Raw genomic sequence first — 18076 nt, 5'->3', positions numbered from 1 at the left:
AAAAAGAGAGCAAGAGCAGGGGAAAGAGAGAATGGGAGAGCGGGAAGAGAGAGAGAGGAAGAAAAAGAGAGTTGAGAGAGAGGACAGAGAGAGAGGAGAGAAGAGAGAGAGAGGAGTAAGAGGAGAGAGATAGGAGGAGAATGCTAGCTTTGTATTGCACTGGGTCCAAGCTCCATCATTCCTTGGAAGGCGTGATATTATCCCTGGATCCCCAGAAAGGACACAGTCCTATTCCCGAGTGAGTCCATCAGCAGGTTAGCCTGTACACACACAGGTCCTTGCCACCTCCTGCAGACACACACACAGACACAGACACAGACACAGACACAGACACAGACACAGACACAGACACAGACACAGAGACACACACACACACACACACACACAGAGACACACACACAGAGACACACACACAGAGACACACACACAGAGACACACACACAGAGACACACACACAGAGACACACACACACAGACACACACACACACACACACACAGACACACCATCACCGATGGCGGAGTCCACCACACTGCCTGCTACAGATGACGCGCTCACCTTATTTCCTTGTTGATGGCCTCCAGCTGTTCCTGGAGCATCAGGGCGAGGGTCTGCACGTCTGTCTGCCCGCTCGGCGACAGGATGTCGGCCGAGCTGAATATCGTCTCCCGGTCATCGTCGTCGATGTCCGAGACGTCCATGTCGCTCTCGAAGGCCTGGGCGACATTGGCCAGCACATTGGCCTGCTGAGCCCGTTCCCACTCCTGCTCGTTCAGTGTCTGCACCTGCTCGCAAAGGGCAAAGGGCAAAGGGCATGGGGTCAGCGGGCACAGCTCATTGCCAATCAACAGTGCCTGGTCTCAACTTACAGCTCCATCAATCTGTGTGCACGAGTGCGCATTAACAAAGTTCTCCCGAATGCATTCACTCATATCCATTCCATTCTCACAGTGCACTGGATCCAAGTCCCACACAACAGCAACCTATATTTATATAGCTCCTTTACGAACATAAGGAATAGGAGCAGGAGTCGGACATTGGTCCCCTCGAGCCTGCTCCGCCATTTAATCAGATCATGGCTGATCTTCGACCTCAACTCCACTTCCCTGCTCGCTCCGCATAACCCTCGACTCCCTTATCGTTCAAAAATCTGTCTATCTCCGCCAACTTTAACATAGTAAAACGTCCCAAGGTGCTTCACAGGAGTGTTATGAGACGCATAATTTGACACCAAGCCACATAAGGAGAAATTAGGACAGGTGACCAAAAGCTCGGTCAAAGAGGTAAGTTTTAAGGAGCATCTTAAAAGGAGAGAGAGGTGGAGAGGTTTAGGGAGGGAGTTCAAGAGCTTGGGGCCCAGGAAACAGAAGGCACGGCCACCGATGGTGGAACGATTATAATCAGGGATGCTCAAGAGGAATTAGAGGAGTGTAGACATCTCGGGGGGTTGTGGGGCTGGAGGAGATTACAGAGATAGGGAGGGGCGAGGGCCATGGAGGGATTTGAAAACAAGGATGAGAATTTTGAAATCGAGGCATTGCTGGATCAGGAGCCAAAGTAGGTCAGCGAGCACAGGGGTTGGTGGGTGAGCGGGACTTGGTGCGAGTTAGGACACGGGGCAGCGAGCACAGGGGGTGATGGGTGAGCGGGGCTTGGTGCGAGTTAGGACACGGGGCAGCGAGCACAGGGGGTGATGGGTGAGCGGGACTTGGTGCGAGTTAGGACACGGGGCAGCCGAGTTTTGGATGGGCTCAAGTTTACGTCGGGTAGAATGTGGGAGGCCAGCCAGGAGTGTGTTGGAACAGTCAAGACAGGTGCACTGGATCTAACTCCCAGATACATGCTGAGAAATGATAAAATGCATCAGGTTATACATCAGTAAGCGAGTGAGGCTCAGGGAACAGAGCTCTGCTCTGAATTGGAGGCCGCTGACACACCATCTAGGCTTGCACTTGATGAAGGGCCAGGGCCTATGGAACCGAGAGGTCAAGCAAGACCCTTTCAAGGTTTCCGTCAAATGGAGGTGCGTGGGACTATCCCAAGCTGATCGTATATTAGGGGCAACTTCCCTTCACGCAGTGTCAGCTGTGGCTCAATGGGTAGCACTCTCGCCTCCGAGTCAGAAGGTTGTGGGTTCAAGACCCAGTGCAGTGCTGAGGGAGCACCGCACTGTCAGAGGTGCCATCTTTCGGATGAGACGTTAAACCGAGGCCCCGTCTGCTCTCAGGTGGATGTAAAAGATCCCACGGCACTATTTCGAAGAAGAGCAGGGGAGTTGTCCCCGGGGTCAATATTTATCCCTCAACCAACAGTTTATCAGGTCATTATCATGTTGCTGTTTGTGGGAGCTTGCTGTGCGCAAATTGGCTGCTGCGTTTCCCACATTACAACAGTGACTACACTCCAAAAAGTACTTCATTGGCTGTAAAGCGCTTTGGGACTTCCGGTGGTCATGAAAGGGGCTATATAAATGCAAATCTTTCTTTCTTTAATCAGGGGCACCTTCCCTTTAAACAACATGAAATCATCCCGCGATGATTGGCCAGGGACAGGATGTGCTGTGTGACTATTGAGGAGGGACACGAGGCGAGTGTGGAACACAGGTGGCTGATAGCCTTCCTGCAAATGGGCCTCTCTCTGCCTCGCTGTTCAGTGTTGGGAGGCCATCAGCACCAGCGGAGAACAGGCCCAATCCACACGAGCACGCGCGCGAATACGGTACACCGAGATCCAGCGATCTGTACACTTACGTGCTGCAGAGTCCGTACGGAAGCAAGGAGGAGAGGGAGAGAAGGAGAGACACACACACACACATCCGGTTAACATTTAGCAGCATGACAACATTAGGAACAGGAGGAGGCCATTCAGCCCCTCTGGCCTGCTCCGCCAGTCAATCGGATCGAGGCTGATCCTCACTTTAACTCCACTCTCCCACCTTTGCCCCATATCCCTCGATACCCTTACCCAAATAAAAATCTATCAGTCTTGGAAGCTCCAATTGACCCCCTCCCCCCCCCCGGGCAGCCACAGCCCTTTGACAGAGAGAGTTCCAGATTCCCACGAGCCTGTGTGTGAAGACGTGCTTCCTGACATCACCCCTGAACGGCCGGGCTCTCATTTTAAGGTTACACCCCCTTGTTCTGGACTCCCCCCTACCAGAGGAAATAGTTTCTCCATATCGAATCCTTCCAACACTTCAAGCACCTTGATCAGATCACCCCTTATACTCCAGGGCATGTTTCACAACACCAGTATTCAATCTCCTCCCCAAGGTTCTCCATAGCCATTACCCTCTCAAGACTAAAAGGCCTTTTGTGCTTTTACACTCAGCAACATAATTCTTCCATGTGACAGCAAGAGGAAAAGTGCGTTCCCTCTCTATTTCTGCAGAAGAGTTAAACAAACAGACTGTTCTAGACCCCGATTTTAACTCCAGGCGGGTACCCCACACGGGCCCAGAGTTAAAATTACAGTCGGGTCTTGTAATGTTTGCCCCTGCGGGTATGCTCACGGGTTTGTAGAGCTGTTGAGTTGGGAGTGCCTTAGCCAGTCACGTGATGTTCACAAGACTCAATACAACCCCAGCCAGTTGGGTTCGGGGGATCCACGATGGGGCAGGTGGTTGTGAGCCTGGTGGATGAACCGGTAATGTGTAGTGTGATTGTTAAACCTTTTGCTAATAAACTAACTAGTTCTTAATAGCAATGTGTTGCTATGAATTCTTAAGCAAAGAACCCATGAAGCAAATACATTACAGGTCTCAATGATGTAATCGGGCCACGACATGCCTATGTAAAGAAGGACCCTGTTGGCAGGTGAGCAGGTTAAAATCGCAGATGTTGCGATCATGGCGGCTTTCGGATGGCTAAGAGCCCCGGGCCAATTTTAACTACCTGCCCAGCAGGATTCTGCTGAGTGAATAGGGTTAAAATCTCTCCCCTGTACGTGCCAAACTCTCAGGACTTTCTGCTGGCCTCCTCCCATCAGGTTATACTTCAGTAACCACCCCCCCCCACCCCGCCCCCAGGTCATGCTCAAAGAACCAACCTCTGCCCCAGGAAGGGGCAAGGCAGGGTTATCTGCACCTCCACCATCCAAGATTAAAATATCAACACCATATAAGCCAGTAACCCAACGGGTTGGGTGATACTGGCTGGACAAGTGCTGGGAAGCTTGTCAGTGCTTTGCACAGGTTGGCAGCGTGGGCTAAGCTAGTTAAACCACAGCAGCATCGGTGCTGTTTTAAGATTACCCAGGATATACGGCCCAGAAACAGGCCATTCGGCCCAACCAGTCCATGCCGGCGTTTATGCTCCACTCGAGCCTCCTCCCGCCTTTCCTCATCTAACTCTATCAGCATAACCCTCTATTCCTTTCTCCCTCATATCCTTGTCCAGCCTCCCCTTAAATGTATCGATACTATTCGCCTCAACCCCTCCCTGTGGCAGCGAGTTCCACATTCTCACCGCTCTCTGGGTAAAGAAGTTTCTGCTGAATTCCTGATTGGATTTCTCGGTGACTATCTTATATTGATGGCCTCTAGTTATGCTCTTCCCCACAAGTGGAAACACTCTCTCTGTATCCACTCTATCAAAACCTTTCATCATTTTAAAGATCTCTATTAGGTCACCCCTCAGCCTTCTTTTTTCAAGAGAAAAGAGACCCAGCCTGTTCATCTTTTCCTGATATGTATACCCTCGCATTTCTGGTAGTGTTACGCTCATAATAAAGGATGAAACTGAGTACTGTGAACAATGAGCAAGTGTGACCTTAACTCCTTTAATACGACTCCAGAGTGCAGGTACCTCGTGGGAGGCCTGCTTATATACCGTGTTCCCAAGAGATGCTGGGATCCCTTGGGACTCTAACAGGTAGGCCCTCTGGTGGTGGTGTAATACAGATTACAAGGGGTTGAATACATAACAGGTATCATCCTTGTAAATCTTCAGTGCACCCGCTGCAGTGCCTCGATATCCTTTTTACAATATGGCGACCAGATTCAATAATAACGCTCAAAGGGGAATTGGGTAAATATTTGAAAAGGGAACATTAGCAGGGTAATGGGGAGAGAGCAAGGGGAGAGTGGGGCTGATTGAAAGAGCAATCCAAAGAGCCGGCACAGGAACGATGGGCCGAATGGCCTCCTTCTGTGCTGTATGAATCAGAGCTGCGGCTCGCCTGACCCACCAACGCCTGAGCGGGTGGGATGTGTCCCCACAGGGAGTGCGCGCGCACTATAATCGGGCAGAAACTCCACCCGTGTGGACCCCACAGCGATCTGATTGAGATTCTTCAGTGAGTCCGGCGCATTTTAAAAATTGGCCAAAAAAAGACAGTGGGATGGGGTGGGGGGGGGGTTAAAGAGAGCTGAGGAGGAATGGCTTACGCGGCGAGTTGTTGCGATCTGGAACGTGCTGCCTGAAAGGGCGGTGGGAGCAGTTTCAATCGTAACCTTCAAAAGGGGAATTAGATATATACTTGAAAAGGAAAAATTTGCATTGGCTGTGGGGAAAGAGCAGGGGGGTGGGGTGGGGGGACTGATTGGATCGCTGTTCCTGCCTGGGCACGATGGGCCAAAATAGCCTCCTTCTGCGCTGTTATGATTCTATTCTACGTGGCAGAAAACCGGTCTGCACGAACTGGTTCACTGTCTGGTTGCGCATTTGCTAACAGGGCAAATACGGTGTGCCAATGCGGGGGCTCCACGAATGGACCCATACACGCGGCCTTGGTCAAAGTAATTCCACTTGAAATGTTGCTGATCGAGAACGCTGCCTTCTGCTGCAGAAAGTTGCTGACAGTCAGCAGCAGTTGAGCCAATTTCACAAAGTGCTTTGATGCGCAATACTTTTAATTGATACTAGCTTTTTTGTAGAATGTTGCAGCACAGGAGGCCATTCGGCCCATCGTTCCTGTGCCGGCTCTCTGAAAGAGCAATCCAATTAGTCCCATTCCAACTGCTCTTTCCTCTGTCGGAGGGACAGCGCTGAGGGAGCGCCGCACTGTCGGAGGGACAGCGCTGAGGGAGCGCCGCACTGTCGGAGGGGCAGTGCTGAGGGAGCGCCGCACTGTCGGAGGGGCTGCAATGAGGGAGCGCCGCACTGTCGGAGGGGCAGTGCTGAGGGAGCGCCGCACTGTCGGAGGGACAGTACTGAGGGAGCGCCGCACTGTCGGAGGGGCAGTGCTGAGGGAGCGCCGCACTGTTGGAGGGACAGTACTGAGGGAGCGCCGCACTGTCGGAGGGGCAGTGCTGAGGGAGCGCCGCACTGTCGGAGGGACAGTACTGAGGGAGTGTCGCACTGTCGGAGGGGCTGCACTGAGGGAGCGCCGCACTGTCGGAGGGACAGTACTGAGGGAGCGCCGCACTGTCGGAGGGGCTGCGCTGAGGGAGCGCTGCACTGTCGGAGGGGCTGCACTGAGGGAGCGCCGCACTGTCGGAGGGACAGTACTGAGGGAGCGCCGCACTGTCGGAGGTGCCTTCTTTCGGATGAAACGTCAAACCGAGGCCCCGTCTGCTCTCTCAGGTGGACGTAAAAGATCCCACGGCCACTATTTCGAAGAGCGTGGAGTTCTCCCCGGTGTCCTGGGGCCAATATTTATCCCTCAATCAACATCACTGCAACAGATTATCTGGTCATTATCACATTGCTGTGTGTGAGAGTTTGCTGTGCGCACATTACAACACTGACTACACTCTAAAAAGAACTTCATTGGCCGTAAAGCGCTTTGAGACGTTCAGTGGTCGTGAAAGGCGCTACAGAAATGCAAGTCTATCTTACTTTCCTTTCAAGTATATATTTAATTCCCTTTTGAAGGTCACTATTGAATCTGCTCCCACCGCCCTTTCAGGCAGTGCGTTCCCGATCGCAACAATTCGCTGCGCAAAATAATTGCGAACATAGGAACAATGACGGACAAGTAAAGCCCATCTGGTCCATCGAGTCCGTCCCACACAATCGCGATCCCCCGCGCACCACAACATAGACACTCCACCCCACCCCAAACCCTGTGATCTCCTGGGGAGAGGCAAAAAAAACAGATTACAAATCGCAGGCCAATTTGGGGGGAAAAAAAATCTTGGAAATTCCTCTCCGACCCATCTCGGCGATCAAAACTAGTCCAGGAGATCACACTGGCCATTAAATTCCCTGCAGCACCCACCTTCTGCACGAGTTGGTCTCCGCCACAGCCAGAAACAGATCCTGCTTTCGCTCGAAGGAATTCAACGAGTCTGCATCCACCACATGAAACGGCAGCTTGTTCCAGAGGTCTACTGCTCTCTGGGGATAGACCACCTCCTCGCATCTAACCTCGATCTAGCCCCCTGTACAACTTAGGTTTGTGCCCCCTGGGGGCCCCTGGCCCGAGACCGCTCAAAGTGGAGGAGGAGTGTCCGGGAAGGAGCCGAACACCTTGGGTCCCTTCGCCGGGAAGCACACGGAAGCCAAGCGCAAACAGCGGAAGGAGCGCGCGGCAAGCCAGGCACCCCCCCCACCCCACCCACCCATCCCTCCAACCGCCGTCTGCCCCACCCTGTGACAGAGACTGTAGGTCCTGCATCGGACTCATCAGTCACCCGAGAACTCATCTTAGTGTGGAAACAAGTCATCCTCGCCTCCGGGGAGGATCTCCGAGAGAGATTTAATTGAAGTAAACTGTCAGCGGGAACACCGTCTATTCCCTCAAGCCACCTCATCTCCCCTCTGCTGCTTCTGCCATTTACTTGAAGTCCGTCTGCCCTGGTTACCAACAAAGTTCCCGTTAAGCTGTGTGGCCGGGCAGCTGTCTGGCAGTCCCATGCAGGCTTCACAATGGGGAAAATTTATCTGCATGGGCCGCGCTGCCCCTTAAAGGGGTCCTGCGCCCCAAAAAACAATTAGAGGTAACATTGGTTACCGACCCTCCAGTCAGTGGAAACAGTTTCGCCTGAGTTACTCTATCAAAGCCCCGCGTGATTTTGAACACCTCTATTAAATCTCCCCTTACCTTCGCTGCTCTAAGGCTGTTGAGTGCAAGTGTAATGTATGCACTGGCGAGAATGCGCACAGGTTTGTTGAGCAGTTGTACTGCCTGCCTCTCTTCCGCGGTTACGTCTGAGCCAGGGTGTCCCTGGCGATGGAGCACGCGGTTGTCCACCGGCACGCTCGCGGCCTTCCGCGAGAGGTGGGCGCCGGAGGGACTGGAGTGCATCATCGCCCCCGGCAACTAAATTTTAACTTGACTTGACAAGGTCGCATTGTTAACTTGTGGGTTTTAATATTCTTACAAACGGGGGCACTTGATTTAATGTCATACAAAAATAGTTGTAGAGCTGTTGAGTTGGGAGTGGCTTAGCCAGTCATGTGATGTTCACAAGACTCAATAAAACCCCAGCCAGTTAGGTTTGGGGGATCCACGATGGGGCAGGTGGTTGTGAGTCTGGTGGATAAACCGGTAATGTGTAGTGTGATTGTTAAACCTTTTGCTAATAAACCAATTAGTTCTTAATAGCAATGTGTTGCTGTGAATTCTTAAGCAAAGAACCCACGAAGCAAATACATTACAGGACGTTTCTGAAAATAGCCTGTTGTCAAGGAGCACAATACTCGCTAGCGACATCTAGCGCTGCCCGGCATTCACTGCACATGAAGGTTTGGAACCGGGATTATGGTGCCGAATGACTTTAGAAGCGCATCATCGCTCATCGTACCTTTGAGGGGTCATCTTTAAGTGCTGCCCAGCGACCTTTGTGGGGCCTCCGAAGGACCCCTGTGGTGCTGTAGATGTCCACGTGGCTGCCCATGGGAATGCCGGAGCTGTGGGAGTACCGCAGTTCTGACGCGCTGCCCGGGAGCGACCTGTCGTTCCAAAGAGAGAAAGCAGTAAAGTTTCAGCGCGACGGATACGCGGATCCGAGTCTCAAGGAAACCCGCGCACGTTCCGACGTTTATTCACGGGATGAGATGCGCCGGCCTCCCCGGATGGGAGTAGAAATCGCAGCCCGCGACGGAGGTTGGAAAACGGCCGTTGTTCAAGAACCGCTCGTAGGGAAAGACCAACCGGGCAGGCCTTTCCTCCGCGGGCGCCCAACGGCATTGCTCCCTGCTGACAGAGTTCTCGGCCTTGCCCGCCGGTTTTGGGGCAGGCCGTGGTGACTAGTTTCTCCAGCGACCACACGCTGGGCCCCGACAAGCAGGTTCACTGACGTATCGCCAGGAAGTCCAGGGTGTCCGTGCAGCAGAGCTGGTCTCCAGTCGTCCTGGTTAACCCTTGCCACTGGACCAAGACCTAGCTCTGTCAAGCCCGTGTGGTGGCTGGTGTGCAATGGGCCACCACACGTTAAAAAAATCCACGCACAGGCATCTTCCACCCTTCAGGATGTAGCTCAAGACCTGGAATATTAGGTCCTTCATTGGAACACCTGAGAACTCATCCCTTTTTGGCGTGGAAGCAAGTCATCCTTGATACGAGGGACTGCCTATGATGATGATGTATGCACCTGGGAGTATGCTCATGGGTTTGTGGAGCTGTTGATGTTCAGCCTGACTGCCTGCCTGCCTCGTTTCCGCGGTTACATCCGAGCCAGGGTGTCCCTGGAGATGGAGCACGCGGTGTCCACCGGTACGCTCGCGGCCTTCCGCGAGAGGTGGGCGCCGGAAGGACTGGAGTGCATCATCACCCCCGGCAACCAAATGTTAATTTGAACCACATGTCTAACGTTTAATTTGTTTAAGTTTGTCGGTTATAGTGCCCCCCCCCCCCCGCCCCCCAACCCCCTTTTAGCCAGCAGGCACTTGTATAATTTGTGTTTTTGGTGCCCTCAAAAAAAAACAAGGGGACACTTGTATTAAAGATTGCCATCTAATTTACCCCTTTAAAACAGGGTCATTTGATTTACAGATTTACGTATGCAACTAAAATAGTTGTACAGCTGTTGAGTTGGCAATGGCTTACAGGGCTTGACAGGGTAGATGCAGGGAGGGTGTTTCCCCCGGGCTGGGGAGTCTAGAACCAGGGGTCACAGTCTCAGGACAAGGGGTCGGCCATTTAGGACTGAGATGAGGAGAAATTTCTTCACTCAGAGGGTGGTGAATCTTTGGAATTCTCTGCCCCAGAGGGCTGTGGAGGCTCAGTCGTTGAGTATATTCAAGGCTGAGATCGACAGACTTTTGGACTCTCGGGGAAATCAACAGATATGGGGATCGGGCGGGAAAGTGGAGTTGAGGTCGAAGATCAGCCATGATCTCATTGAATGGCGGAGCAGGCTCGAGGGGCCGAATGGCCAACTCCTGCTCCTAATTTCTTATGAGGTCAAGATTAATTCGGTCAGGTGACAAAAGGTCTGCTCACTTTCCAATTGGCAGTGCCCTCGGAGGATGGGCGGGAGTGTGGGGGCGGGGCAGTTGGTCATGTGATGAAAGCTCCAGGATTAGGCCCGGCCAGAGTTGGCGCCCTGGAGTTATGGATCCGTTGGGCCCACAAATGGAGATCGGGAGAGGTTTGATTGGTTGCGGACAAGAGAGGAGTGGCTGACTCTTTCACGCCTGCGTCTAATGATGGGACGGTCGCAGTCTGTGCCGTTTACCTCGAGTAGGCGTCACGAATCCCGGTCTTGGTTCTCAGCTGCTCCAACTCAGTCTGCATCCTCTCCACCTCCGCCATCAACTGCTCCTGTGAGGGGGCAGCAATCACTCATCGCACGCCAAAATAGTCCACAACGTGAAAACGCAGTCAACCCAACAACTCTGGCTCCATTGGTCAACATTCATAGAACATTGCGGCAAAACCCAGAGAGTATCGTCAAGCAAACCTGCCGTGGCTCAGTGGGCAGCACCCTCGCCTCAGAGTCAGAAGGTCGTGGGATCAAGTCCCTCTCCCAGAGAATTGAGCACAGAAATCCAGGCTGACACTCCCAGTGAGGGAGTGCCGTACTGCGCTGTCGGAGGGGCAGTACTGAGGGAGTGCCGCACTGTCAGAGGGGCAGTACTGAGGGATTGTTGCACTGTCGGAGGGGCGGTTATGAGGGAGCGCCGTACTGCGCTGTCGGAGGGGCAGCACTGAGGGAGTGCCGCACTGTCGGAGGGGCAGCACTGAGGGAGCGCCGCACTGTCGGAGGGGCGGTACTGAGGGATTGTTGCACTGTCGGAGGGGCAGTACTGAGGGAGCGCCGCACTTTCAGAGGGGCAGCACTGAGGGAACGAGCACTGTCGGAGGGGCGGTTATGAGGGAGCGCCGCACTTTCAGAGGGGCAGCACTGAGGGAACGAGCACTGTCGGAGGGGCGGTTATGAGGGAGCGCCACACTGTCAGAGGGGCAGCACTGAGGGATGGAGGGGCGGTTATGAGGGTGCGCTGTCGGAGGGGCAGTACTGAGGGAGTGCCGCACTGACTGAGGGAGCGCCGCACTGTCGGAGGGGCAGTGCTGAGGGAGCGCCGCACTGAGGGAGCGCCGCACTGTCAGAGGGGCAGCACTGAGGGAGCGCCGCACTGGTTTCCCAGGCGATCATTGCGAGGCGCAATTCCAGGCGGACGGGTCGGGTTCGTGTCGCACACGCGGTGTGGCTCTAACCGGCGGTTCTGCTCAGCGCCATCGCAAGAACCCGGCCCCGAGGATCGCAGCTGAGCACTGGAGATCTCGCCGCCCCACTTCACGTCGCTCCGGGGCGAGACCCGGAGCACAAAGGACCGGAAAAACCCAGCCCACCAAACGAGTAAATCAGTCCTGCTGCTCGATTGCCCGGCAAATTCCCTGCGCGACCCACAGGTCCTCATCGGAAAGCCCTCGGCCTACACAGGACGCTGCGTTGCTATTGGCCACAGGTGGCGCGTGATGGAAAAGGGAAATACCTTATTGAGCAGCACCTCCTCCTGGACCTTTTTGATGTTAGAGAGCTCCTGACTTAGTGTATTCTACGAGGCGAGGGGGAGGAGAGAGGCAGAGAAGGAAAGACAGACATTAGAATACCTCAGCAGTCAGACAAGAGAGCAGTGAGATTCACATGAAATATATAGCACGCAATAACCATTACAGGAAACCGCCTGCTCTTGCTCCTATTTCAGTGTGCTGAAAACAAGTACATGGAACGTGTATTCCCGCCCACGGTACTGTGTAGCCTCCTTAGCACATGTCGACTCAGAGGAACTTCTGCGTTCAGCAGAGGCTTTCTTTTGGGTGCCTTGGGGGCAGAGGGCGGCTGATCGGAAAGTCTTACAGCACAGAAGGAGGCCGCCGGGGTGCGAGGGGGAAATCTGTTCAGCAGCAGTTTGAACCCTAGCGGGAGTTGCCAGGCCACCCGCCCGCTAACCCCCCCATTGCCCCCCGCGCCATTCTCACCTTCTCTTCCAGCGCAGCCATCCTCTCCTTGAGGTGCAGCTGGAGCCTCTCGTTGGATTCGGACAGGAGCTTGTCGACCGTCTCTGACAGGCGGCGGTTATGCTCATCGTTCATCTTCTCCCTCTGCCGAGCCTATACTACGACAAAGACCAAGTTTTAAACAGCGCAGCTTTGGGGGGGGGGGGAGGGGGGGGGGAGCTCCAGGAGTCACCGCCGGCAACCGGAGGGATAAAATCCGCCAGGAGGGACGTGGGGATCGGTCGGACAAGAGCAGCGTTAGGATGGCCCCGTTCCTGCAATCACTCGGGCCCATTCTATCCACATTCTCCATCTGTTAAACCCAATGGGTTACTTTTTATTTTATTCATTCACGGGGTGTAAACATCGCGGGCAAGACCGGCCCTGATTGGCCAACCCTCGCTGCCCTCGAGAAGGCGGAGGTGAGCTGAAACCTTCTTGAATACAACCGAGTGTCTCACTGGGCCATTTCAGGGGGTCTGGAGTTACGTGTCGGCCAGACCGGGTAAGGGCGGCAGATTTCCATCCCTAAAGGGACATTAGTGACCCAAATGGGTTTTTCCGACAATCCGATGGTTTCATGGTCACCATTACTGATCCTCGCCTTTATTTATTTAATTAACTGAATTTAAATTCCCCAGCTGCCGTGGTGGGATTTGAACTGATGAATGTTAGTCCAGGCGTCTGGATTATTAAGTCCTGTACATAACCACTGTACTACCATAACTCCTCCTGTTATTTAAGGAGGGATATACTTACATTGGAGGCAGTTCAGAGAAGGTTCACGAGGTTGATTCCTGAGGTGAAGGGGTTGTCTTATGAGGAAAGGTTGAGCAGGTTGGGCCTCTACTCATTGAAGTTTAGAAGAATGAGAGGGGATCTTATTGAAACGTATAAGATTCTGAGGGGGCTCGACAGGGTAGATGCAGAGAGGATGTTTCCCCTCGTGGGAGAAATCTAGAACCAGGGGCATAGTTTTAGAATAAGGAGTCGCCCCATTTAAAACTGAGATGAGGAGGAATTTCTTCTCTTAAGAGTGTCGTGAATTTTTGGAATTCTCTGCCCGAGAGAGCTGTGGAGGTTGGGTCATTGAATATATTTAAGGTGGAGATAGACAGATTTTTGAATGATAAGGGGATAAGGGGTTCTGGGGAGCGGGCAGGGAAGTGGAGTTGAGTCCATGATCAGATCAGCCATGATCTTATTGAATGTCGGAGCAGGCTCGAGGGGCCGAATGGCCGACTCCTGCTCCTAATTCTTATGTTGGGAGATTGGGATGACCAGGCCTCAATGTCTAGGTTCACACCTAGGGGGTGATGTGCTCGGGCTACTCATCTGTCGTGCAGCCTCACGGGCAGCGAGTGCGGGTTGGATAATCGGGACTCCTCGCAGAATTAACCCCTGCAAGGGCTACATCTCTCCCACAGAACCACAACTCGTACAATAACCAGAGCGTAGGCTCTGTTTGGAGCACAGGTCCTTGACTGAAATCATATTTAAACCGGGCTTAAATCTGTAAATACATTTTTGACAGAGGTGGTTAATGATTGAAACACCAGAATATGTCTCGCAGGGAGAGTGGATTTGTAGCAAGTAGTGACTTCTAGTGGCAACATTGTGATACCATCTTAGCTGAGAAGAGGAAATAAAAATTCAGCCACGTGCTCTTTCTCTTGCATTTAAAAAAAATCTTATTTGGATAACTTAGGTGTCGGCCAGTTTAAATCATCAAATTTAATCTAACAATAAGAAGCACTCTCAATGTGGTGTCAGCTGTGTCTCAGTGGGCAGCACTCTCTCTGAGTCAGAAGGTTGTGGGTTCAAGTCCCACTCCAGAGACTTGAGCACAAAAATCTAGGCTGACACTCCTAGTGCAGTGCTGAGGGAGCGCCGCGCTGTCGGAGGGGCAGTACTGAGGGAGTGCCGCGCTGTCGGAGGGAGCGCCGCGCTGTCGGAGGGACAGTGCTGAGGGAGCGCCGCGCTGTCGGAGGGGCAGTGCTGAGGGAGCGCCGTGCTGTCGGAGGGAGCGCCGCGCTGTCGGAGGGGCAGTGCTGAGGGAGCGCCGCGCTGTCGGAGGGGCAGTGCTGAGGGAGCGCCGCGCTGTCGGAGGGGCAGTGCTGAGGGAGCGCCGCACTGTCGGAGGGGCAGTGCTGAGGGAACACCGCACTGTCGGAGGGGCAGTGCTGAGGGAGCGCCGCACTGTCGGAGGGGCAGTGCTGAGGGAGCGCCGCACTGTCGGAGGGGCAGTGCTGAGGGAGCGCCGCACTGTCGGAGGGGCAGTGCTGAGGGAGCCCCGCACTGTCGGAGGGGCAGTGCTGAGGGAGCGCCACACTGTCGGAGGGGCAGCGCTGCACTGTCGGAGGTGCCGTTTTTTTTTTTTTTTTTTTAGAGGAGACGTTAAACCGAGGCCCCGTCTGCTCTCTCAGGTGAACGTAAAAGATCCCACGGCACTATTTCAAAGAGGAGCAGAGGAGTTATCCCTCAATCAACACAACAAAAACAGATTATCTGGATCATTATCACAGTGCTGTGTGTGGGAGCTTGCTGAGTTTCCCACATTACAACAGTGACTACACTCCAAAAAGTACTTCATTGGCTGTAAAGGGCTTTGAGACGTCCTGAGGTGCTGGGGCCCCAGCTGTTTACACTGTATATTAATGATTTAGACGAGGGGATTAAATGTAGTATCTCCAAGTTTGCGGATGACACTAAGTTGGGTGGCAGTGTGAGCTGCGAGGAGGATGCTATGAGGCTGCAGGGTGACTTGGATAGGTTAGGTGAGTGGGCAAATGCATGGCAGATGAAGTATAATGTGGATAAATGTGAGGTGATCTATTTTGGTGGTAAAAACAGAGAGAGAGACTATTATCTGAATGGTGACAGATTAGGAAAAGGGGAGGTGCAACGAGATCTAGGTGTCATGGTACATCAGTCATTGAAGGTTGGCATGCAGGTACAGCAGGCGGTTAAGAAAGCAAATGGCATGTTGGTCTTCATAGTGAGGGGATTTGAGTACAGGGGCAGGGAGGTGTTGCTACAGTTGTACAGGGCCTTGGTGAGGCCACACCTGGAGTATTGTGTACAGTTTTGGTCTCCTAACTTGAGGAAGGTCTTCCTTGCTATTGAGGGAGTGCAGCGAAGGTTCACTAGACTGATTCCTGGGATGGCGGGACTGACATATCAAGAAAGACTGGATCAACTGGGCTTTTATTCACTGGAGTTCAGAAGAATGAGAGGGAATCTCATAGAAACGCTTAAAATTCTGATGGGTTTAGACAGGTTAGATGCAGGAAGCATGTTCCCAATGTTGGGGAAGTCCAGAACCAGGGGTCACAGTCTAAGGATAAGGGGTAAGCCATTTAGGACCGAGATGAGGAGAAACTTCTTCACCCAGAGAGTGGTGAACCTGTGGAATTCTCTACCACAGAAAGTTGTTGAGGCCAATTCATTAAATATATTCAAAAAGGTGTTAGATGAAGTCCTTACTACTAGGGGGATCAAGGGGTATGGTGAGAAAGCAGGAATGGGGTACTGAAGTTGCATGTTCAGCCATGAACTCATTGAATGGCGGTGCAGGCTAGAAGGGCCGAATGGCCGACTCCTGCACCTATTTTCTATGTTTCTATGAGGTGGTGATAGATGCTATATAAATGCAAGTCTTTCTTTTCTTTAATGTGATCCCGAATGTTTAGAATCTGCGCTTTAGAGTTTGGATTCTTTATTTAATAAAGCGTAAATGAATCCCGCAATATTCACAAGTGGTAGTGGTTCCTTCACAAACTCGAGGTACAGCTCAGTTAATCAGGGAACAGCATTCCCGACTGGGATAAATGGGAGACATTACCCGCTGCAGCTCCTGGTTCTTCTCCTCCAACTCCGCTTCCAGCTGGCACAGCCTTTCCTCGATGTTCCCATGCCTTTCCTCAGCCTGAGAAGGGAAGGTTCGGGGTTAGTCTGATCCCATTATATCCCGTTAGGGCACGACCCACGGGATTGGAACCGAGGCACTGCCGAGACCGCGGGAACCCGTCTGCTCCTCGACACCAGCCATTAACGCAATCCCGACCATGTCTCAGTGGGCAGCGCTCCCGCCTCAGAAGGTTGTGGGTTCAAGTCCCACTCCAGGGACATGAGAACATAATCCAGGCTGACATTCCCAATGCAATACTGAGGGAGCGCCGCACTGTCGGAGGGGCAGTGCTGAGGGAGCGCCGCACTGCGCTGTCGGAGGGGCAGTGCTGAGGGAGCGCCGCACTGCGCTGTCGGAGGGGCAGTACTGAGGGAGCGGCGCGCTGTCGGAGGGGCAGTACTGAGGGAGCGCCGCACCGTGGGAGGGGCAATACTGAGGGAGCACCGCGCTGTCGGAGGGGCAGTACTGAGGGAGGGCCGCACTGTCGGAGGGGCAGTGCTGAGGGAGCCCCGCACTGTCGGAAGGGCAGTACTGAGGGAGTGCCGCACTGTCGGAGGGGCAGTGCTGAGGGAGCGCCGCACTGTCGGAAGGGCAGTACTGAGGGAGTGCCGCACTGTCGGAGGGGCAGTGCTGAGGGAGCCCCGCACTGTCGGAGGCGCCGTCTTTCAGATGAGACGTTCAGCCCCATTACCCTCTCAGGTGGACATAAAAGATGCCCAACGGCCACTATGCCAAAGAAGAGCAGGGGGAGTTCTCCCCTGGGAACATCGAACTCTCAACCAACTAAGAAACAGATGACCTGCTTTGTGGGGGCTTGCTGTGCACAAACGGGCGGCCACGTTTACTACATTACAACAGTGACTGCGCTTCAAAAGTCCCTGGTTGGGTGCGAAGTGCTTTGGGACGTCCCGAGGTGGGAAACGGCGCCGATAAAAAGGCAGGTCCTGCTGCCCCCAGCAGTGGGCCCGAGCCGGACCTCTCCCCGGCCGCCCAGCGCGCGGACTGTACCTTGTTCAGAGCCGCCACCCGCTGGGCCAACTCCGCCTCTACCTCCGGCAGGGTCTCCGCCTTGCGCATGGTCTGCTGCAGCTTCTGTTTGGAGGAGTCCAGCCATTCCTGCAGCTGCCGGTTCTTCTCCTCGCTCTGAAAGGGGCAAGAAAAAAAAAAAAAATCTCTCTTCTGGTGACCCGACGGCGCGGCAACGCAGCGCGCGGGGAGCTCGCCATCACACCGCTGTCTCTGGGAGCTTGCTGTGCGCAAATCGGCTGCCGCGTTTCCAGCATCTTTCCTGCAACGCGGTGACCAGGACTGCACGCAGTACTCCAGCTGTGGCCTAACCAGTGTTTTATACACCCTCAAAGCCTCCCTGAGAAAGTGCAACATCCCCCACCGACACCTGGGAGTCCCTGGCCAAAGACCAGTCCGCCCTCAGTGGAGGAAGAGCATCCGGGAGGGCGCTGAGCACCTCGAGTCTCGTCGCCGAGAGCGTGCAGAAAGCAAGCGCAGGCAGCGGAAGGAGTGTGCGGCAAACCTGTCCCACCCTCCCCTTCCCTCAACCACTGTCTGTCCCACCTGTGACAGGGACTGTGGTTCTCGTATTGGACTGTTCAGCCACCTAAGGACTCGTTTTAAGAGTGGAAGTCTTCCTCGATTCCTTGATGATGTTTTATACAGTTCAAGAATAACCTCCCTGCTCTTTAATTCTATGCTTTGGCCAATAAAAACAAGTATTCGTATGCCTTCCTAACCACCTTATCCACCTGATTCAATGCAGATTCAATAGTAATTTTCAAAAGGCAATTGGCTAAATATTTGAAAAGGAAATAATTGCAGGACTG

At 53.5% G+C, this 18076-nt stretch overlaps 1 protein-coding gene across 2 annotated transcripts in view; it reads right to left on the bottom strand.

Annotated features, from left to right (window-relative positions):
• The window catches only part of LOC139230533 (liprin-alpha-3-like), a 131878-nt gene that overhangs the window by 44066 nt on the left and 69736 nt on the right, over positions 1-18076 (bottom strand). For both annotated transcript variants that reach the window (XM_070862368.1, XM_070862367.1), the window contains exons 7-13: positions 17247-17381; positions 16173-16256; positions 12311-12442; positions 11824-11886; positions 10563-10648; positions 8688-8835; positions 557-783 (exon numbers count right to left, since the gene is read on the bottom strand). In XM_070862368.1, coding sequence (XP_070718469.1) covers positions 557-783; positions 8688-8835; positions 10563-10648; positions 11824-11886; positions 12311-12442; positions 16173-16256; positions 17247-17381 — 875 coding nt within the window. The remainder of the gene's footprint in view (positions 1-556; positions 784-8687; positions 8836-10562; positions 10649-11823; positions 11887-12310; positions 12443-16172; positions 16257-17246; positions 17382-18076) is intronic.

This window comes from Pristiophorus japonicus, chromosome 19 (genome assembly GCF_044704955.1).
Source record: "Pristiophorus japonicus isolate sPriJap1 chromosome 19, sPriJap1.hap1, whole genome shotgun sequence".
NCBI lineage: Eukaryota > Metazoa > Chordata > Chondrichthyes > Pristiophoridae > Pristiophorus > Pristiophorus japonicus.
This window is presented reverse-complemented; position numbering and strand designations above follow the sequence as displayed.